Genomic DNA, 23741 nt, shown 5'->3' with positions numbered 1-23741 from the left:
GCCGCTGCCACAACCGAGATATCAATCTTTTCAGTGAGCGGTCCTCTAAACGATAACGGTGGTGTCCGCGGCGGATTCGCCGCAAGATCACCGTTATCGGCGGCGGTAGAGGGCCCCACCCTCCCGTGCTTACCGGAGCAGTCGGCAGCGGCGGAGGCGATTGGGTCAAAACGTCACTTCCGCCCATGCTTCTTAAAGGCATATTTTCTTGTTGTCATTTCAAATGACAATTTTTTTTTTTTTGTCTAAATATGAGATCTGAGGTCTTTTTGACCCCAGATCCCATATTTAAGAGGACCTGTCATGCTTTTTTCTATTACAAAAGAAGTTTACATTGCTTGTAATAGGGATAAAAGTAACCCATTTTTTTTTAGTGTAAAAATTAATAAAAATAAATGAAAACAATTTTTTTAAAGCGCCCCGTCCCGACGAGCTCGCGCGCAGAAGCGAATGCATACGTGAGTATCGCCTGCATATGAAAACTGTGTTCAAACCACACAAGTGAGGTATCACCGCGATCGTTGGCGCGAGAGCAATAATTCTAGCCCTAGACCTCCTCTGTAACTCAAAAGTTGCAACCTATAGAATTTTTTAAATGTCGCCTATGGAGATTTTTAAGGGTAAGGCTTCATTTCCATGGACGTTTTTACAGCCACTTTTTTTTTGCCTTTTTTACAGTTTAAAAACGCCTGTCCATGTTTTTTTTTTTTTTTTTTTTTGAGCTGGAGCTGGAGCTCAAAAACGCCGCGGTAGCGTTTTTGCACGTTTAACGTCTGACGTTTTTACAGCTCTAATGCTGGAGCTTCAGAACGCACTGGTCCTGGTTTTTATTTGCAGGTTAAAAACGGCTCAGCCATCTACAGCTCAAAAACATCATGGTGGGCATGAGGCCATAGACTAACATGGAGAGCAGTTTTTAAGCTGCAAAAAACGCTCAGAAAAGTGGCTGTAAAAACGTCCATGGAAATGAAGCCTTAAAGAATATGAACAGATTCGTAATGTTGTACACATAGTAAAATACGATTATCCGTAAAAGGTCCAAAATAAGTACACATCCTAGTGACCCGACGTGTTTGATGCAAACCTCAGGGGTTGATGCAAACTTGATATCCATAAGGTAAAAACTAAGTATAATGGAGAAGTTAAATGAATTTTAAAGGGTCAAAATGTTAAAGGACCGCCATATTGTGCCCATACTTACAAAACTGTTACAGGGAATACACATGCTCATATTCAGCGGACTATCGCTGAAAATGTCTGTCCCAGATCCTGTCGGTGTATGGGACCCTTGTCACTAATTTTTCACTTTCTGCCTCGTCTCTGAGCATTTAACATATTATTTTCATCACTTGCACTTTTTGTTCAACGTTATATTCATTGCTTTCAGTCGGACATTATAGTTATACGTTGTGGTAGTGAGGTTTATTTTCTGATATGTCTTCTACAGTCATCATCGTGGAGGCCATTATGTTGGTTTGTGCCTGCGCTCTCCCCGTTTGGCCTACCGGGCCTTTTTTATCTTACACCCACAGCTCCCAGGGACAGACATTTCCAGCGCTAGTCCGCTGATTAAGAGCATGTGTTATCCCTCTAACAGTTTTGTGAGTATGGGCACAATATGGCGGTCCTTTAACGTTTTGACCCTATACAATCCATTTACCTTCTCTATTATACTTACAGTTTTTACCTTATGGATATCAAGTTTGCATCAACCCCTGAGGAAGCGAACTGGTGTTTACAAAACGCGTCGGTCACTAGGAAGCATTCTTGTACTTATTGTGGACCTTTGTTATGGAAAATCATATTTTACCGCAAAACTACGTGTAAAACATTATGAATCTGTTCATATACCTGACATCTGTTTGTGGCTACTGTAGATCTTGTGTGAAATGATAAATCTGTTTTTTTATTTAATCAAATATCAGTGTCACACCTCACTCAAAGTCCTAAGGGCAAGAATTTCTGTATTTGTATATTTACTATAAATGGAGAGAGCAAAGCCTGGCGCTGTTCTGCATGGAAACCAATCGTGTTACAGTTTTTTTTTTTTTTTGTCAACGCTTAATTGAACAAATTGACGTTGGAAGCCGATTGGCTACCATGCACAGCTGCTCCAGATTCTGCACCCTCCATTTTTAGTAAATCTCCCCCTATAATGTCACACCATATCTAGTGCGGATACAGTGGATATAAAAAGTCTACATACCCCTGTAAAAATGTCAGGTTTATGTGATGTAAAATAAATATTACACAGCTTTTTCCATCTTTAATGGGACCTATAAACTGAACAACTCAGTTGAACAAACAAATATTTTAGAGAAAAGTAAAAATAATAATAAAAAAATATGGTTGCTTAAGTGTGCACACCCTTCAACTAATACTTTGCTTTTATTACAGCACTCAGTGTTATGGGGTATCAGTATCAGCATGGCAAATCTTGGCAATATTTGCCCACTCTTTGCAAAACACACCAAATCTGTGAGATTACGAGGGCATCTCCTGTGCACAGCCCTCTTCAGATCACCATACAGATCTTTCAATTGGATTTGGGTCTGGGCCATTCCAAAACTTTAATCTTCTGGTGAAGCCACTCCATGATGATTTGGATGTATGCTTTGGGTCGTTGTCATGCTGAAAGATGAAGTTCCTTCTTCATGTTCAGCTTTCTAGCAGAAGCCTGAAGGTTTTGTGCAAATATTGACTGGTGTTTGGAAAGGTTCATAATTCACTCTACCTTGACTAAGGCCCCTGTTCCAGATGAAGATAAACAGCACCATTCTGGCATCACCATGCTTCACGGTGGGTATGGTGTTCTTTTGGTAACGTGCAGTGGTTTGTGGCAAACATCTTTTGGAATTATGGCCAAAAAGTTTAACCTTAGTTTCATCAGACCATAATACATTTTCCCACATGCTTTTGGGAGACTTCAGATGTGTTTTTGCTAAATTTGTTTTTCTTCGTAAGAAAAGGTTTCAGTCTTGCCACTCTACCCCATAGCCCAGACATATGAAGAATATGGGAGATTGTTGACATGTACCACACAGCCAGTACTTGCCAGATATGCAGTTGCTTCAATGTTGCTGTAAGCCTCTTAGCAGCCTCCCTGAAAGTTTTCTTCTCATCTTTTCATAAATTTTGGAGGGACGTCCAGTTCTTGTTAATGTTACTGGTGTGCCATATTTTCTCCACTTGATGATGACTTTCGATGAGTTTCATGGCATATCTAAAGCCCTGGAAAGTCTTTTGAACCATTCTCCTGACTGATCCCTCTGATGCTTTGGAAGCTCTGGAAGAAGGCTGTGACTTAGAAAACGTCAGGAAAGACCTACTAGAACAGCTGAAGTTTATTTGGGGTTAATCAGAGGCACTTTAAATGATGGCAGGTGTGCACTGACTCCTATTTACCATGAGTTTGAATGCGATTGCTTAACCGGTTAAGACCCGGACCAATATGTAGGTTAAGGACCTTGCCCCTTTTTGCGATTCGGCACTGCGTCGCTTCAACTGACAATTGCGCGGTCGTGCGACGTGGCTCCCAAACAAAATTGGCATCTTTTTTCCCACAAATAGAGCTTTCTTTTGGTGGTATTTGATCACCTCTGCGGTTTCTATTTTTTGCGAAAATTTTGAAAAAATAATATTTTTTTTAACTTTTTGCTATAATAAATATCCCCAAAAGAGATTAAAAAAAAAAAAAAATCCTTCCTCAGTTTAGACCGATACGTATTCTACCTATTTTTGGTAAAAAAATAAATAAAGCATTTATCGATTGGTTTGCGCTAAATTTATAGCGTTTACAAAATAGGGGATAGTTTTATGGCATTTTTATTAATCATTTTTTTTACTACTAATGGCGGCGATCAGCGATTTTTTTTGTGACTGCGACACTATGGCGGACACAGACACTTGACACATTCTTGGGACCATTGTCATTTTCACAGCGAAAAGTGCTATAAAAATGCACCGATTACTGAAATGACAATGGCAGTGAAGGGGTTAACAACTAGGGGGTGCTGTAGGGGTTAAGTGTAGGGCTGCAACAAACGATTATTTTCATAATCGATTAGTTGGTGATTATTGTTTCGATTAATCGGATATAGCCTTTAAAAAAAAAAAAAAATTTTAAAAAATATTTGGGCCAATTTGTTGTTGGGCAGATTACAAAACACAAATTGCTGCAAACACACATTACATGCTTTTCTGCAGCTTCTCCATTGAAGTATATTGAACCAAAAAAAACAAAATAGCACCGTTTTGCATTAAAAAGTCCTTGCCCTTTCCAAATACGCAGCAGCTGAAAAAAAATCATGGATGTGAACGTGTCCCATAGGAAAACATGTAAATGAACTGTAGTGTGTTTCTGCAAAAAGCACCAAAAAACAGAGGTGTGACCCCAGGCCTGAGATGTTTAGTAACATAATGGGGGTTAAAAAAAACTAAAATAAGTACAAAAAGAGCAAATAATTGCTACTGTAAGGGGTTAATTTTTTTACTGTGGAACAGTGAAAGTAATATTTACAGTAGCGATTTGCTTTTTTGTACTATAAAAGGGCCAATTTTAGTTGTTTTAACCCCATTATGTTACTGGCCGATTAATCGATTATGAAAATTGCAATCGATTCATTTCATAATCGATTAATCGATTAGTTGTTTCGGCCCTAGTTAAGTGTGACCTCATTGTGTGTTTCTAACTGTAGGGGGGTGGAGCTGGACTTGTGACGTCAGTGATCGTTGTTCCCTATATCAGGGAATAGACATCACTGACATTGCCACAGAGAAGAACGGGGAAGGTTTGTTCACCTCTCCCCGTTCTTCAGCTCCTGTGACCCGATCGCGGGACACCCGCGGCGATCGGGTCCGCGGGCACGGAGCTTCAGACCGGGTCGCGAGTGGCTGGGCTCTTAAAAGGGGACGTATATGAGGTTGTCCTATGAGGATCTGATACATCAGCCTGGTTCCTGTTCATTGACCTGCCTATTTGATTTGCTTTATTGACCATTTGTTAATTCAGTGGTCCATATATGAAGGTGAGAGTAGCCATCTATAACGGTGGAGGGATCACTTCAAATTTGGTGGATTGTCACGTGGTGGAGATTTATTTTCGTTTAATTTTTCTCATCTTCTGACACTTATGGACTTTGGACTGTTTGTTCGAATTTTATTTAATGTTTATTTTTTCTTTATATTCACACTAATGGTATTGGTCTAGCACACCAGCATCATTTATTTATCCATTTATTTATTTGAGTTTTGCGCTGCACTTTTTCTATTTTATATACGCCCATGTGCCCAGCCGTGCCATTCTGCTGACGTATATCGTCGTGCGGCGGCCCTTAAGTGGTTAATTCTGAACACAGCTACATCCCCAGTTATAAAAGAGTGTGTGCACACATATTCAACCACATTTTAGCTTTACTTCCCCACCCTAAAAGATTTTAATTTGCTTTTCAATTGAGTTGTACAGTTTATATGTCAGTAAGACAGTTTATATATGTCGCATTAAAAGGTGGAAAAAGTTCTGAAATGATTTATCTGCGTCTGACTTTTTAACATCCACTGTAGCTGCCCAACCAAATGCACACTCTCCAGCGCTCGAGAGTTCCCAGAGGCAATTAACTCTTATATCTGTAATCATATCCTGGCTCTCACAGGCATTCCATGCTTTGCTGCCCTCTCAAGACTGGGGAAGTCTGGACACACTGCAATCATAAAACAAGACAGACGGTGTACCAGCCTAGTGCATTATCCTCAAAACATCTTTGATTAATAAAAAGTATTGATCGAAAATATACTCACAAACCAACAGATACAACAAACTTGTCATAACAGATCAGCTTCAGGACCTGGGCTCTGAGGAAGAGGGCAAGTCCCTCAAAATGCGTTAGCTCTGATATCTGTCCTTTGGACAGGATAGTGGCAGAGACCAACAATATATATATTTTTTTTTTGGTATTTTAGTTTTTTTTTTAGGTATATTGCTAGTTCTGATATCTGTTCCTTGGAGAGGATAGTGGCCGATACCTAAGGTTTTCTCTTTTTTTGTTTGTTTATATAGTGCACAGACTTATTCTCTGAGGCTCTGCAGGCGATCGATCACTTCATTGTGTCTTTTTGCCCTCATCCATTCTAAATTGCCTATATGCAAGTATATCTTCAATAACTACCTTTTACACCAGACGCAGCCTTTTTTTGCTGTGCATGCATCTTTTTATGCCTTTTTGAATCAGTTATTTTTATATAAATATATATTTTTTATCTATTTTCCGTGTCTCATCTACACAGTCCCATTTAACGTCCTCTGTGGTGTGTCCGGAACACTCCCTTTTCCCCAGTGGGGGTCCTCACATCCTGATTCCATGCCTCCGATAGTTGCCGATCATTTGGTCCAGTGGGTAGTTCTGGGTAAGCGTGCATTTGTTGCCTGGCTGTAACGATACCTTGGCCATTCCTAATTTCTATGTTTATGTTGTAAATATGTAATATTGGTATGTGACTTTATATGTTTAAAATTATATATTTTTCCTCCATATAGTTGTAATAGCATAGCATGAACTCCGGCGGTCTTCGGGGAGCGTGACGTGCCAGAGCCGGCCGTCAATCACCTTCCCTCTGGATAGGAACGCCCATTCCCCGCGGGGAGTCGGAATCTTAAATGTACGATTGCACTGTGAGTACCGCGCTAAAAAAATCAAGACAGGCATACTGTAGCTCGCGCTACTATGCCTTAATTTATGCTAAAATGTTGCTAATCTTTTCTTCCCCTTCCAATACTCGAATACTTTTGTTTGGGATGTGGTGCCGATATATTTGGGCGTTTTTTTGGGTGTTTGGACGACTTTAAAACAATTTAAATATATAACAGCATCAATGAAATCTAGGAGAATTTAACTTGCCTATGGAAACCGTACTAGCGGAAAGATTCCTATCTCTACATGTCAGGTTTATAGCTATGATGCAATCAGAATCCTAGCAATGTGAGGCTAAGCAGCATATATAATTTACGGCTGTGTACCTCTTCCCTTAGGGATCACACTTGTTTTCCAGCAGGCCAGTGGAAAACAGCAGTCATTATTAGTGAAGCTTGAACCAGCAGTACTTTAGGGAGCACTATATGGTGACGTTAGCTTTAGCAGAGTCATGTGAATCAGAAAACTATTACTATTAGAAGAACAAGCCATTTCCAGGAAAGTATGGCCTCTAGGGAACTGTTAAGGGAGAGTATTTAAGAAAAATCACTGCTAGAACAAGAGGTCATGCACTATAGAATGGAGTGAATAGCTGGCAGGAAAAACAAGGGGAAGTATTTATTCACCACTTCTTCCCCATTATAAAAAATGTGCCTGCAGCGAAAAAAGGAATATAAAAAAAAGGTAAAACAAAGAAAGTGCGACATGATTTATTTAAAAAAAAAAAATGACTAGCAATTGGCCGCGTACTTATTTTCATTTTTTTATTTTAAGCGGAAAATGGACTTTCCGTTTAAATCAGTCATATGCATTTTGGAGGCATCAAAACAAAATCTAACAGGTTGCTTTCTATAAAAGAACTGCTACAACCAAAGTAGAAAAGCCTGTCCCCTGCCAGCAGCTGCACAGTGGAAACCTTACTCTGTGGAAAGGCAGTGATCACTTTGAAGAGGTCTGACCGGCCCCCTGAGTTAGAGCCAGAGATCTCCAATATGGGGGGGAACATGAGCTTTTCTGAGTGCCGTGCTATAGATTGGACTTCGCAGATGGCGTATCGGATCTCTGCAATAAGATCATTGCTTCCTCACTGACAGCAGGGTCGTGCTCTGCAGCTGCTGGCAGGAGACAAGGCTTTTCCACTCAGAAACAAAATGAACTGTAAGACACTGAACGCCTTTTACCTGATGCACCTGGAATGTATTAAACAGATGTCATGTACAATTTGAGTTGCTAAAAAAGTGTTCAATCATTTAGGTGGGTATAGATACAATAGTGCCGTTGCTAGGACAAGAAAGAAAAAAAAGAATACATTTTTAAATTGGACTTTTAAAAGATGGCAGTGGGGTCTCTAGTAATGGCATAGTGGGTGGGCTGTGATACAGCACATGTGCAGTATTGACTTTAGTAGGTGTATATGTAGTTGCAGCAAGTAATATGTTATGGTCTGGCCAGTGGCTTTAGAACCACGCACAGAAAGTATTGATTTCAGTACAACCCAAAACGAGCCATAGCAAAAAGGTATGCAAAAACAGTGATACTACCACTGACATATTTACTACAAGACAACCATACAGTAGAGAAATGCACTCACTAACATGGTGCCAATAAACCTGCACTGGCGCTGCTACAACTTATGTGTAGTTGCCTTTATATGAAAAGGGGTCACAGTTGCTGGTCCGCTGGTAATGCACATGAGCAAACACAAAATGGTGCTGCTAACTGTGCATGTGTGTGATCTCAACACCATTTTTGCAGGTACAGCATTGCTTCTGTTCAGAAGCAGCACTGTTCCTACTAACAAACTCTTTCTGGCCTACATAGTAAAGCAACAATCATTGAAAAAACGCTTTCTAAAGCAGATTCCCTTCTCTGAAATCTAATACTTACAGTATAAGTGCACCAAGATGCAAATGAGAACGCAAGTAATTAGTGTTCGTGGGCACAATGTTTATGTAATGCATCTACTGTGGGGGCAGCTGTTCTCAATGGGAGACATTGGTACCACTCAGGTAAGCAATGAGTGCCAAGTGTCCATAAGTGCAAACACCAAGTGTCCACAGACAATATCTGCCTTCAACACAGATGACTTTCCACAAAGCACCAAAAATTTCTGATGGCTCAATAAGCTTTCCAGTAAGAGAACTGGACGTACTCTTTAATTTAATGCACACAAGCTAACTTTTTGGCAACCAGTGTGCAACACAGGAAAATCGAGGAGATAGGCAATATATCTCACAACTTGGCTTTTCCTTAGAGTGATGATGTGTGCACAGACTAACACTCCCGATGAGAAAAAAAAAAGTGAAGGTACTAAAGTTCTGCTGCTAGGTAAAGTATCTATAAATACACACCTAAAAATACCCATGTAGGTTAGATATATGAATATCATTTTCTCATAAACACCAGTACCACACACTCCCATGATTTACCTGGCTAGGGGTGCCCTTGTTTAGTTGTAGAGCCGGCGCAGTCTCCCCCAAAAGAGTTCTCAATGGTTTGACTTCTGGTGTACTACTAGCACTACTCGCCGAGGACCCAGATATAGAGGCATGAACAGAAGCCACTACTCTTGCTTGTTCGGGCGGCACATACCTGGAAGAAAACCACAAAGACAAAATTACTGCAGCCCAACCAAAAATCATGTAACTATAGGAAATAAAAAACACACACATTTATAAATATGTATACACATTATAAAATATATATATCACTGATAGAGACATACCCCAAGCGACTTACAGCTGTAATCACAGCAAAAGGTGGCGCTACAAAGTATTAACTTAAGGGGGCTGAATAATTTTGCACGCCCAATTTTTCAGTTTTTTATTTGTTAAAAAAAGTTTGAAATATCCAATAAATTTTGTTCCACTTCATGATTGTGTGCCACTTGTTGATTCTTCAAAAAAAATTACAGTTTTATATCTTTATGTTTGAAGATTATATATATATATATATATATATATATATATATACACACACAGTGTGTGTGTGTGTGTGTGTGTGTGTGTGTGTGTGTGTGTGTGTGTGTGTGTGTGTGTGTGTGTGTGTGTGTGTGTGTGTGTGTGTGTGTGTGTGTGTGTGTGTGTGTGTGTGTGTGTGTGTGTATATATATATATATATATATATATATATATATATATATATATATATATATATATATATATATATATATATATATATATATATATATATACACACACACGCACACACATACACATATATATACACACATATACATACACACAATTTTCATATTATTGGCTCTGTATGCTACCAGGATAAAATCAAAACAAATTAATCCAAATTAATTTGAAGTGCAGACTTTCAGCTTCAATTCATGGGGTTGAACATAAATATCAAGTACCGTATTTATCGGGCTATAACGCGCCCCGGAATATAGCGCACACCCCCGAATTTGAAGGAAGATTCCTGCAAAAAAAATAAAAAATACTTACAGTTTGGATGCCCTTCGTCGGTGTCTTGCCCGTCGTCCATTGCGTCCTGCCCGTCATGCAGCGCGTCCATCGGCGGCCTCGTCCGGTCCGGCGTCCTTCTGCGGCCATCCCCGATCGAACCCCGCGCTCTGTTCGAACCACTGCGCCGACATATACAGAGCGGAGTACACTCGAGTATAATCGGGCAGGGCTCGGCTCCTCTCGCGTAAACGACGTACAGGACGTGACTGCGAGAGGAGCCGAGCCTGTCCGACTATACCCAAGTGTACTGCGCTCGGTATATGTCGGCGCAGTGGTTCGAACAAAGCGCGGGAAGCGGGTATCGGCGTATATAGCGCACCCACGATTTTTCCCCGTTTTTCAGGGCAGAAAAGTGTGCAGTATACACCGATAAATACGGTACAAATTTTAGGAACTGCAACCACTTTTATACACAGTCCCCCTATTTTCATTACATGCCTGACAAGCGGTCCTGCGTGACTTCGAAACGTTGCACTCTCCTTGTGTTGTGATCATGCAATAAATCATCCGTTTGGACGCTATTCATGTCGTTCCATGGTGTGCTGGCAAATATCTACATTATCACTAGCAATAATCACCCCTGCTCACCTCTACTGGTAGCAGTCACCTATGGTTGCAGGAAAAAAATTTGCACAGTGTATAGCCTGCCTAAGTCACTCTGCATAAAACCCGGAGCTGCATTGTCAAGTGTGTATTCACACAAACTTTCCCAACTGTAATTCCTGGCTACTGATTGTATTCCACACCTGAGGAGATGGGGTAATTGAGAATTAATGTTAAAAAGGAGAAAAGTGAACTAGATCAATGACCTGCATACACTACAACCAATGGGTTGTAACCGACTTCGATTTATGAGCGGGGTATAGTGGTTGTAAAGGCTCAAGCTTTTTTACCTTCATGCATTTTATGCATGAGGTTAAAAAACTTCTGTGTGCTGCAGCCCCCTAATGCTTACCCTTGGCTCTCCAGGGACTCTCCCTCCTCACTGACTGAGACAGCAGCCTGGGGGCCTCAGGAGTGAGTCTGCTTGGGTGTCCCTATATCAAAGAGCTTGCTCTGGGGGAACTTCGCAGGAGGGAAGTCTAGGAGTGCCAGCAGGGGACCCGAGAAGAGGTGGATTGGGGCTGCTTTGTGCAAAACCACTGCACAGAGTATTTTTTAAATTGCCTTTAATATCACTTTAAAATAATGTACTTTGCTCCACACAGGTACACAATGTGATTGGGATCCTGTTTAAGTGTACAGTTAAAAAATGAATTATGCTGAACATGCCAAAAATTGTACATTCACAATCCCCAGCATTACTTCAAAATACCAATACTTGATTGATGTTATTACCATCTTTTTTTTTCATATTTTTCTTGAAGGAATTCTTTCACTTTCTGTGGATCTCTAAAATCAGGGATTGCAGAAGACCGATCATCAAATAATCCTAGCCAAATTTGTTTGCACACCTAGAAAGAAAGAAATACAAAAAACATGATGTAATTACATGCTGTGATGATCAGGCTTTCTATTAATAAATCATCATATGCGCCTTGGAACAACCAGGAAAATTAAAATCCGTTTCCAGATGGAAGGTTCTATACACATTACTCATCTTTACTATTCACATAAGTCAATTAACCACAAATTAAAGAGCTGAACTGAACAAAAAAAACACCCCGACAGCTCAGGTAGGAGCCGCTGTACAGTTCTAATTAGCTATCTGATGTTCGTACAGATTGTTCGTACAGCCGTCTCCCCTGCTGTACTATTGTGCTCTGACAGAGGGATGCCTGTGCCATCCAAATTCTATTTTAATGTTTTCCCATAACAAACTGTCAAAATGTATACAAAGTGCTCTTTATATGTCCATAGTTTCTGTAAGATTCTAGTTGCAAAGTCATATAAAGAGAACACCTATACAAACCCAGCCATGCAGATATTACCAGTATACTGTCTGCACAGATACAGACGGGTGGATTCATTTACACAGCGGTATTGTATTCCACATAACCCCCTCCAAGCCAGGATTGCCTTGCCTGTTTAATTGATGAGTCTGCTACAGCATCTGGAACTGGCACTAATCAGGTTAATTAGAAGAAAAGCAAATATAGTCTGAGTTTTCTTGTCTTGTGAGAACTGTCATATGAAGTTAGGATTGTTTGCTGTGTCTCAATAAAAACATGTGAGCCCTTTGTAAGCATTTGACCTTTGTTGCCTCGTCTCAGTCAGGTACTGGAGCTGCAATGGTTTCTGGACAACTATACAATATCATTCTGAGAGGCTGGGTTCATTTTTAGTGCTTTTGCTGAAGCGCAGAAACGCACGACAATCCATTTTAACCATATTTTCTGAGTCCAGTTCACACCTATGTAGTTCCCTGCAGGGTGCCATTTGTAAAGGTACAGAGATTATTTTTTACAAGCAGGACAGTGCCCCCCATAGCGCTGCAAAACGCCTAAAAAACAAAAATCGCATTAACCGCACATGCACAGATGTGGACCCAGCCAAAAAGCTCATTCACACGGCAGCAGAATTGTGCAGCATTTCTCAACACAGTCCCCAAGCAAGAACAAGGCAACATTATGCATTTTTACAGATTATATTACACTCTAAGACACTGCGCTGTGGTGCATATAAAAAAAAAAAGGCACTTCACAATTCATTGCAGTGTAGTGTTCAAGTTCAAACCACACACATGTTATGCACACACTAAAGCGGTATTCTGAATGGGCCCTGAGGCATGGTTTCCCCTCACACGTCATTGCCAAAGGGATTCCCCTAAACAAGCTCCTTCTTTAGCTCCACACAGCTGGATTTTGACAGCAGTCAGGCAAAAGCCCCAAATGACCAGTTACACTTACCGGTAGCTGTATTTCTGGTAAGTCTTACAGGACGGCACCCTGAGAGATGACTGGCTTCTCCTGACAGGAAACACAATCAAAAAGAGGTTAAAAACCCCGCCCCTTCCCGTGCTCCTCAGTTTGAGATAAAGTATGAACCCACCAGTGCACGGGAAAAACACCACAGAAAATATAATACAAACCAATAATGTATCACAAGGGTGGGAAGTAGGCCTGCCGTCCTGTAAGACTTACCAGAAATACAGCTACCGGTAAGTGTAACTGGTCATTTCTCTAGTCGTCTTCCAGGACGGCACCCTGAGAGAGAAGCAAGTAGCTTCAGGCCTACCTTAGGGCGGGACCACTGCTTGCAGGACCTTTCTCCCGAAAACCAAGTCCTGAGGTGACAGTAGGTCAACTCTATAATGTTTCAGGAACGTGTTCTGGCTTGACCACGTCGCTGCTCTGCAAATTTGCTCCACCGAAGCTCCGGCCCTTTCTGCCCAGGAGGTTGCTAGTGATCGTGTGGAGTGTGCTTTAACATTAGGAGCTACCTTACCGGCTTGTACATAAGCTAAGGAAATTGTCTGCCTAATCCATCTAGAAATAGAGGCTCTGGACGCTTGAAGGCCTCTTTTCTGACCCGAAAAACAAATTAATAGATGAGTAGAACGTCTAAAGACTGTAACTCTTTCTAAGTAAGCTAATAGACATCGTCTAACATCCAGACAATGAAAGGAAGCTTCTCCTTCATTCTGGGGATTTGAACAAAAAGAAGGGAGGATTACTTCCTGTGACCTGTGGAACTTTGTCACTACCTTAGGAAGATAAAGGGGGTCCTGACTTAGAACAACCCTGTCCTCAAATAAGCGAAAAAATGGCTCTTTAATGGAGAGCGCCTGCATATCACCTATCCTCTTGGCTGTCGTGATTGCCAAGAGGAAGGCAAATTTAAAGGTGAGTAACCTGATGGGGATAGTGTCAATTGGCTCAAACGGAGCCTTGGTAAGTTGGTTTAACACTAACGAAAGATCCCAGGGTGGAACCCTAGAGATCTGAACTGGGGACAACCTGTCTCTGGCTATAAGAAACCTTTTGACCAGGGGGTCCAGGGATAGACGTCTATCCAAAAAATACGACAAGGCTGCCACCTGAACCCTTAGAGTCCTTGTGGCTAACCCCTTGTCTACTCCATCTTGGAGAAAATCTAAGATGACCGAGGTCTCCTGCTGAGAATTCTGTCTCTCTGAGCACCAGCGAGAGAAGATACCCCAGGTTTTGGCATATATACGCCTAGTGACTACCTTCCTACTGGCTAGAAGCGTGTCAATAACTCTCTCGGAGCAGCCCTTCTCCCTCAGGTTCCGCCTCTCAAGCACCAGGCCGTCAGCTTGAAGAAGCCGGGTTCTGGGTGATAAATCGGACCCTGACGAAGAAGGTCCGCCCAGACAGGGAGAAGTAGGGGAGGCAACACTGACCCTCGCTCTAGAGCGGGAAACCAGGCCCTCTTGGGCCACCAGGGTGTGACGAGAATGAACTTCCCTACTGCTAGATTTACCTTCTGCAGGACTCTCGGAATCAGGCTCAAGGGAGGGAAGGCATAGGCTAGCTGGAACCTCCATACCTGTGCCAGTGCATCCACCCCCTCCGAGCCGTGTTCTCGGGAGAGAGAGAAGAACCTCTTCACCTTCCGGTTTGCCCTGCGGGCGAAGAGATCTATCTCTGGGCTGCCAAAGTGCTGGCATATTAGACTGAAAATCTCTGTATTTAGTTCCCATTCTCCCTGGAGAATGGGATGGCGACTTAAATAGTCTGCCTCCAGATTGAGGGTCCCTTTCAGGTGTACCGCCGAGAGTGAGAGAACTCTCTGCTCGGCCCAGCCCAGGATCTCTAAGGACAAGTCTAGAAGGGTGCGAGATCTGGTGCCCCCCTGATGGTTGAGGAAGGCCACCGCGGTCGCATTGTCGGAAATGATCTGGACCTCCTGGTCCAAGACTCTGTCCTCGAATGCCTTCAGAGCCTCTCCGACCGCTAATAGCTCGCGGTAATTTGAAGAGGCCCCCTTCTGTCGTTGTCCCCAGGTACCCTGGGCACGGAGATCGTCCAGATGTGCGCCCCACCCCCATGAGCTGGCGTCCGTGGTGATCCTGACCGGATTGATCTGGCCCCACGACAGACCTTGCTGTAGGTTCTGTGGGATGAGCCACCAGCCCAGTGAGAGCTTCACTGGTTCTGGGAGACTGACTCTGAGCTCTAGGGATTCCCTTCTTCCGTCCCAGGAGGAAAGAAGGAAAAATTGGAGGGGTCTGGAGTGGAGCTGAGCCCACGGGACTGCTGGAATACAGGAGGTCATTAGGCCTAGAACTCTCATGATGTCCCTGAAAGAGGACTCTACTCCTTCTAACGTTGATCTGACCACTGACATGAGACCCCGGATCTTGTCGTTGGGTAAAAAGAGCTTCCTCTCCAAGGAATCTATCAGAAACCCTAGATAGAGTTTCTTCTGCTCTGGAAGGAGTGAGGATTTCTCCTTGTTGATGATCCAACCCAAGGACTCGAGGGTAGTCATCACAGTGGCTAGATCCGAAAGAAGGAGATCTCGACTTTGATTGTATAGTATCAAGTCGTCGAGATAGGGAACTAACGCTATCCCTTGTAGGTGCAGGAAAGCGATCGCCTCCGCCAGGACCTTGGTAAAGACCCTTGGACTGGAGGCCAGTCCGAAAGGAAGGGCAGCAAATTGCCAATGCTGTACTCCCTGGGCGGAGGCGATCGCAAACCTGAGGAACCTCTGATGACCCAAGAAGATTGGGACATGGAGGTACGCGTCTCTTAAATCGATGGTGACCATGAATACCTCTCTTAGTAGGAGCCTCCTGAGGCTGTAAATACTCTCCATTCGAAACCTCTTGTGGAGGAGGGAGGTATTCAGGGGTTTCAGATTGATAATCAATCGAAATTTGCCTGAAGGCTTGGGGACCACAAAGATGTGGGAGTACACTCCCAACCCTCTCTGGTACACAGGGACTGGAACTATGACCCCCTGTTGTGCCAGTTCTGAGACATTTTGCAGAAGGCCTGCTGACTTGAGAGGGTCCTTGGGTAAGTGAGTCAGAATAAAGTTTGGAGGGGGAAGCTGACGGAACTCTAGTTTGTACCCCTCCCTTACGATTTGGAGAATGTGGGGACTTTGAGTAATACTCTCCCACCTGGGAAGGAACTGGGAGAGTCTTCCCCCGACCTTCCCGTCATTTGGAGTCCTTGTCGCTGGGTTTTGGATTGGAAAAAAGGATACCCCCTTTTTGTTTTTCCTTCCCAGCACCCCAACGTCTGTTGTAAGGGGCCTTCTTCTCCGAGGAACGGTTCTTACCTCCAAACCCCCCCTGGGGGCCTCGAAAAAACTTTTTCTTGTTTTGTCTAGGCTTAGTAGGAAAACGCACCCCTTTTTCTGAGGACCTAGTCAGGGCCTGATCCAGGCCCGTACCGAAGAGAAGGGAGCCCTCGAAGGGAAGACCACAAAGGCGGTTTTTAGACGCAAGGTCCCCATTCCACATCTTGACCCATACTGCTCTTCTGGCAGAGTTGAGGAGGGCTCCTGTCTTTGCGGTAGAACGTACCGTCTCTACTGAGGTGTCTGCTAAATAAGCTACTGCGCTCCCTATGAGCTGAAGGGATTCTAGAATCCCCTTAGAGTCTGAACCCTGGGACACATGTTCCATCAACTTGGAGATCCAAGAATTAGCATTCCTAGCAATACAGGCCGAAGCCAATGCGGGGCTCAAGGCAGCCGCATTAGCTTCCCAGGCCCTACACAAGGAGGTCTCTGCCCGCCGATCCATAGGATCTTTCAAGTTGCCTGTGTCCTCAAAGGAGAGGTCCGACTGTTTGGAAATTTGCGCGAGGGGAGCATCTAATCTAGGTATTTTAAAAAATTTAGATTCCTCCTCCTCTTTAAAGGGGCAACGTCGTTTCCAGGTCTTGTATCTTAAAAGCTTTTTCTCTGGTTCTGCCCATTCCCTGAGGATGATATCCTTAAGGGACTGATGTACCGGAATAGCTTTGGCCTGAGGTTTAGACAGGCCTTGGTATAACCTATCCTGTGTGGAAATTTCTTCCGTAGGCTGTGGAATCTCCTCGGAGGCGTACACTGCCTCAAGGAGACCTTCCATGTCGTCGGCAGCAAAGACATATCTGCCTGTCCTAGTATCCTCATTTTCTTCTTCCGCCTGACCAATAGAACCTTCCTCCTGGGGAGGAATCTCTGAATCTTCAGAGTCAGATACTAAGGAACCAAGGGATTCCTGGCGGACTCTAAAAATCTGCGAAGAGGAACTTTCTTGAGAAGAGGGCCCTGCGATGGGGGCTTCAGGCTCTTTGCTCTTTAAAGACACATGAAATTCTTTAAGAGTAGAGAGCATCTCAGACTGGACCTCAAGAAATCCTTTCAGAATTTCAGAGGTCTCCTTCCCTGCCAATTTAATGATACATTTAGCACAAAAGGGTTTGGAATAATCTGAGGGTAACTTGCAACTACAATAGCCACATTTTTTGGAGCGACTAGTGTCCTTAACTGAACGACTAGCACCCCCCTGGGCAACAAAATCCTCCCCTAGAAAGAAAAGGATACACAGGCATGTATGTAAATACTAGGGAACAACTACTGGGTCCCAGCCCACCATACCTGTGTCCAGGAAGACTCACCCCCTGTGGTCTCCTCCGCAGCCGGGGTCGTAGACGACCGGACCTCTCGCTCCATCGCGTGAGGATGAAGGCGCCGCTCTCTCTCGGCTGCTGCTGCCCTTTCGTGTGTCTCCGGTGCCGTGGGAAGCCGACTGGCGTGTTGGAGCTGCAGCGCGCCATCTTTGCTGAGCCGACCCGGAAGTGACACGCGCCGCGCGTGTGACGTCATTGCCCTGCGCCGCCGGCTCTGTGAGACGCCGGTTTTGGCGCCAAATTCGAAAACGGCAATGAACGCTCCAGGGAATCCAGGACGACCCAGTCGCAGCCCCAGACCGCACAGAAAACCCCCACCACCGGAGAGAGCCTGACCCACAGACCTCCAAGGTAAGGGGAAAGCTCAGAGAGAGAGAGTGGATCAGCCCCTGGAGCTCCAGAATAGCCACCTATCCCCAGGAGACTCCAGCACTCAGGGGGGTTCTTCAACCCACATAGTGAGGCCCCCCTGAGCAAGAAGGGACCCCCTAGGAATGGAAATCTTCGCTAAACCCAAAGGCTACCCAGTGCCTGCGGTTCAGTTCCCAGGGGGGGACCACCAGCCCCAGGCCTTAGGTCAGAAAAAAATAAACGTTTCGCTGTGGGGAAACACAATCAAGAACTGAGGAGCACGGGAAGGGGCGGGGTTTTTAACCTCTTTTTGATTGTGTTTCCTGTCAGGAGAAGCCAGTCATCTCTCAGGGTGCCGTCCTGGAAGACGACTAGAGAAATTAATGTAGTCGCCAGGTTCAACTTGCTTCTTTGTGAGCTTAAGGGGGCATCAGGATGGCAAGTGGGAGAAAATCTGTCATTCCTCTCTTCTAGGCTGAATATACTCCAAAATGCTGAGCCTTTCAGGACTCAAATGTCAAATCCCAGCCTGGGTAAGCAGCAAATCAGGGGCTGTTGATGGTAAAAGCAGTATTAGGGGTCTACTAGACCCCTGATGCATCTATAAAGAGTACCTGTCCCTCCCTATTGTATTGTAAAGTATCAACATTTCTACTTTTTCTGCAGCACTTTGAATGAATAGGGAGGGGGGACTACATTAAATTAGCAGACCTTGCAATATTAGAGCTATTCTGCTTTTAATGGAGCTATAACATCATCCCGGCGTGCCCCTATTAGAGTCCTCCCCTCCCTCCTCCTCTCTTGTATGTCACACAAAGAGCAGAGATCTCCCGATGTGTCATGGAGCTTGGATCTGAAATGCCCAGGGCAGCCCCCGTAACAAAGTCCTGCCTCCTAGACCGGCTTCTGTGATAGAAGGCACACACATCCAATGCCGGGAAATGTAATCAGTGTGACGTGTATTATAGGAGCTGGTCTAGGAGGTGAGACTTTGTTACAGCGGCCGTCGAGATATTCAAATCCAAGCTCCGTGACACAGCGGAAGATCCCTGTTGTGTGTAATCCAGACACTGTGAGGCTGCATTGGATGGGCACAGGTGAGGCTGCATTTAATGGGCACAGTGTGCGTCCCTCCATGGATATGGGCCACCCTCACAAAGTCTGTTTGATTGTTTGGTCAGACACATTCACACCAGTGGCCTGCTGGAAGTCATATTATAGGGCTCTGGCAGTGCTCATCCTGTTCCTCCTTGCACAAAGGAGCAGATACCGGTTCTGCTGATGGGTTGAGGACCTTCTGCGGCCCTGTTCAGCTCTCCTAGAGTAACTGCCTGTCTCCTGGAATCTCCTCCATGCTCTCGAGACTGTGCTGGGAGACACGGCAAACCTTCTGGCAATGACACGTATTGATGTGCCATCCTGGGAGGAGTTGGACTGCCTGTGCAACCTCTATAGGGTCCAAGTATCGCCGCATGCTACCAGTAGTGACACTGACCCTGGCCAAATGTAAAACTAGTATGAAAAACAAAACCATATGAAAAACAGTCAGAAAAGAGAAGTAGGGAATAAAAATGTCAGTGGCTTCCACCTGTAAAACCATTACGGATTTGGAGGTCATCTCATTGTAGTCCATCTAGTACACTTGTTGTTCATTTATCACTAAAGCAGCCGATACTGATTAACAACCCCCTCTATTTTTTGGGGGTTAGCAAATGCGTTAACTTCTCTCAGTCATAATACTATATAATCTCTAATATGAAAGCAAGATTGAAACCAGTTCATTTCATAAGCAATATGCTGCATTTACAAGACCTTACAGAGACGTCCGATGTATTAACAGAGCATTGCAAGATCCAGGAGCATATTCGGCGCTGGAATGTTTGTAGCTTTCACAACGTGATCATAAGGGAAAAAGAAAAGGGCTACAGGAAACACGGAGTGGCAACTGCTGGAAAATGTTGTAATCTTGAATAAAAATTAAACCATGAATGAATGCCTTTTTTGACACACCAACAGCAGCTCTAACATGTACTTCTGCTTGCCTTTGACAGCTTTGATAAAATTTCCAAGCATAAAAAAACTAAGAGATGGAAGCAATGCACAGTGTACCCACAACACTGTACTAGGACTTTATTCAGCTTAATCAGAGGACAAAAGCACAGAGCAGTATTCCCAAGGACACCAGGCACATAATGTCCTGTATAGATGAACCTGTGCAAGATCAATTCAACATACAAAACATAGAAAACAAAGCCCCAGCAAGGGATAGGTAATCATATCATGTGACTAAACAAACGCGCATCTACTGAGTGCTTTTCATGTTGCTACCAAGAGCTGACATGCGGTAATTGTAGGAAATGTGAAGGATAGCATGTATACATTCCCGTTTTGTGCTCAGCCCTTCCTGCTTAGAACTGCAGATCAGCTAACAAAGCCTGACAGTAGCACCCAACACGTATGACACGTACCCTATAAAAGGGTTTAGCCAATGCAGACCTAAACTAAAACATGTACAAGAACATTTAGAAAGAGCACACCAACCAAGAAGGGAGCACACAATGACTTCTGTAGCCCTTAACCAATCCCATGCATTGGATTTGCATATTTGTTTGCTATGGTACAGAGCAAATTAATGGGTTTTAGAGGGTCAACCTATTAAAATTATGGATAGACAGGACTTTTGGATTTAAGATTTTTCCTATTGTATGGGGAGTATAAATTGTGCTTTAAACGAACTAACTCAATCTATTGGCAGCCGCATTCCAAAAATAATCTAACCCTGTAAAGCAAAAATCACTATACATACATTTTCAGCAGCTAATCCAATCCAGTCCTAAGCTAAGCTGTCAGCGGTGGCTTCTCTCAGGAGGCGTGTGCAGGAGAGGCAGCCGACAATGGAAGCCCCATAGTAACTATGGGCGACGTCACTTCTGTCCTCTCCTGCACACAGCATCCACCACTGGAAACCGGAGCATCTGCCGAAAAAAAAGGTATGTATAGCGATTTTGCTTTACATGGCTAAATAGATTAGTCTTAGAATGTGGCTGCAACTAGATTTAGAATTCGTTTTAGGCTGAACTTCTACTTTAATAAATCTCTGATGGAGTTTCCATCCTCCTGAAATAGGCAAGGCTCCATTCAAACCTGTGCGACTTAAGAATTTCCATTGCGACTTTACTGTGCGACTTTGGATGAGTGTGACTTTGATAGAAAGGGGTACATGGTACCCCTACTCATTCATCCAAAAAGTCCTTTATTTAAAAAGAAAAAAAAAAGTCCCCTGGGGTAGATCCATCGTCCATCACGACACCTGCCTCCACCCCTTTGTGACCTCATTAACCAAGGGCAAACTGTGTCGGTGACCTAACCACGTGACCCCTGCCCCTGAGTTATTTAAGAGCTGTCAGACAGTGGGAGCCTTCGTCGGGGCTGGAGGTTTTCTTTTCTTTTTATTTTTTCGGGTAGGTGGGGGGTGGTGGTGTATCTATACCGGGGACATTTTTTTTTTTTAAATAAAGCTATTGTCAAAACACTGCCTACAGTAATTTTTGAAGTGGCTTTGAGATTCCGATAAGACCCCGCCTGCAGACCCACACAACCACCGGCTAGGGTTGTGGGGAAGAGGCCCCTGTCCCCTCCCACCGCTTCTGTAGTAAGTGATCCAGCGGCTAATGAGAGTCTCAGCCTGCTTTCATGGGAAAGCTAGCTACCAGCTGAAACATTGTTTTGGGGTTATGGCCGATTTATTCAGACATAACCCCATTAAACCAATTGCAAACCGCACTGTATATAGACACATATTGTGGTCGGCAAGTGGTTATAACCACTTTTTCTTATTCTGCTTCAGAGTTTATAAGAGGGGTTACAGATCCATCTACCAAATAATTACATTTAAAGCTGATTTAAGATGTTTCCTCTGACTTTAAATAGTTCAACTACATACAGTACACAGTGCTGGGTCCCGGATGTGAGACAGACTCCTCTTACACCCAGAACAAAGAGGAGGTCTGAGCCGCACTCAACCATTCATAGGCATCATCAGCCTGGCAATCCATCTCAGCCAATCAGAGGAAGCTGCACATTCATTCACAGAACACAAAGCCGCCTATGAATAGCTGGCTGCAGCTCAGATCGACACTGCATTGTTCCGAAAGTGAGACGGAAAGCATCTATAGCTGCAGCTGAAGCTACATGTAGTACTTACGGTGCTTAAAGACAGGGCATCACTTAGTGAAGAAAAAAGTTTGTTTGGACCAGCTTGGCCCAAAAGGACCAAGTCACAGAAAACCTGGAGATCAGCTTTAATGTCCTAAAAGGAAGAGGCCTTTATGGAAACATCACAGGCTGCTGGTATTGTCAGGTTAAGAAAGTGCAATCTAATAATATGAAGGCATGTAAAACATGCATTAAGAATGTCCAATGGTGATCCAGTCTATACTGATGAAATTATTATTGAATAATCCAGTTACTTTCAGCTCTCACCATCTCAGCATAACCAGTATAGAGATTCTAGATCCTACTACTGGTTTGACATGCAGATAATGGAAATAAATCTAATTAAAGTGTACTAATGTTTTAAACACTGCTTTTATTAAGGGCTTCTGCACATTTTGAAAAAGGATTTCATATGCGTGTCAATGCGAATGCTGATGGTATGTTTCTACATCGCATGGGCACAATGACACTGCAGCTGTTGTACAATATTATATACATATACTCCCACACACACACTTGTATACACACAGTACCTCACAAAAGTGTGTACACTTTTGTGTGTGGTAGTGTGTAGTATAACACTTTTTGATCGCAGCTTCACATATTTTTGCTAAAATAAGCGCAATATTTTCTTTGTACTAAAAGTGTGTACAGCTCTCACATTTTTGTAAATACTTTATTGTACCTTTTCATGAGACAACACTGAAGAAATGACACTTTGCTACAATGTAAAGTAGTGAATGTACAGCTTGTATAACAGTGTAAATTTGCTGTCCCCTCAAAATAACTCAACACACAGCCATTACTGTCTAAACCGCTGGCAACAAAAGTAAGTACACCCACTCCAAGTGAAAATTTCCAAATTAGACCCGATTAGCCATTTCCCCACCCCAGTGTCATGTGATTCATTAGGGTTACAAGGCCCCAGGTGTGAATGGGATAAAGTGTGTTAAATTTGGTGTTATCGCTCTCACTCTCTCATACTGGTCACTGGAAGTTCAACATGCCACTTCACGGAAAAGAACTCTGAGGATCAGAAAAAAAAGAATTGTTGCTCTAAATAAAGATGACCTAGGCTATAAGAAGATTACCAAGACACTGAAACTGAGCTGCAGCACAGTGGCCAAGACCACACAGCGGTTTAACAGGACAGGTTCCACTCAGAACAGACCTTGCCATGGTTGATCAAAGAGGTTGCCTTTGGGAAATAGAAGTATGAGTGCTGCCAGCATTACTGCAGCGATTGAAGGGGTGGGGGTCAGCCTGTCAGTGCTCAGACCTTACGCCGCACACTGCATCAAATTGGTCTGCATGGCTGTCGTCCCCGAAGGGAGCCTCTTCTAAAGATGATGCACAATAAAGCCCACAAACAGATTGCTGAAGACAAGCAGACTAAGGACATGGATTACTGGAACCATGTGCTGTGGTCTGACGAGACCAATATAAACGTATTTTATTCAGATGGTGTCAAG

General features: G+C 43.6%; 2 protein-coding genes across 7 annotated transcripts in view; both read right to left on the bottom strand.

Annotated features, from left to right (window-relative positions):
• AGFG1 (ArfGAP with FG repeats 1) overlaps nt 1–23741 on the bottom strand; it is a 131860-nt gene that overhangs the window by 57322 nt on the left and 50797 nt on the right. For all 6 annotated transcript variants that reach the window (XM_040348840.1, XM_040348839.1, XM_040348842.1 and 3 more), the window contains exons 3-4: nt 11501–11616; nt 9116–9278 (exon numbers count right to left, since the gene is read on the bottom strand). In XM_040348840.1, coding sequence (XP_040204774.1) covers nt 9116–9278; nt 11501–11616 — 279 coding nt within the window. The remainder of the gene's footprint in view (nt 1–9115; nt 9279–11500; nt 11617–23741) is intronic.
• Nucleotides 13635–17431, bottom strand: LOC120936470. The gene is made up of 2 exons (XM_040348845.1): nt 17087–17431; nt 13635–16900 (listed from the first exon to the last, which is right to left on the bottom strand). Exons 1-2 carry the CDS (start codon nt 17406–17408, stop codon nt 16239–16241), a joined length of 984 nt encoding a protein of 327 aa, XP_040204779.1. The 5' UTR covers nt 17409–17431; the 3' UTR covers nt 13635–16238.

The sequence above is a fragment of the Rana temporaria genome, chromosome 4, assembly GCF_905171775.1.
Source record: "Rana temporaria chromosome 4, aRanTem1.1, whole genome shotgun sequence".
NCBI classification, from domain to species: domain Eukaryota; kingdom Metazoa; phylum Chordata; class Amphibia; order Anura; family Ranidae; genus Rana; species Rana temporaria.
The sequence above is the reverse complement of the archived record's forward strand: the minus strand, read 5'-3'. Positions and strand labels throughout refer to the sequence as shown.

What these genes read in the sequence shown, in the direction of transcription:
- LOC120936470 (XM_040348845.1), bottom strand. Translation starts at nt 17,408, where the DNA reads ATGCTCTCTACTCTTAAAGAATTTCATGTGTCTTTAAAGAGCAAAGAG. An exon ending in GGAAGAAATTTCCACACAGG is followed by an intron (nt 16,901 to 17,086) that starts ATAGGTTATACC and finishes TACCTAGATTAG; the next exon opens with ATGCTCCCCTCGCGCAAATT.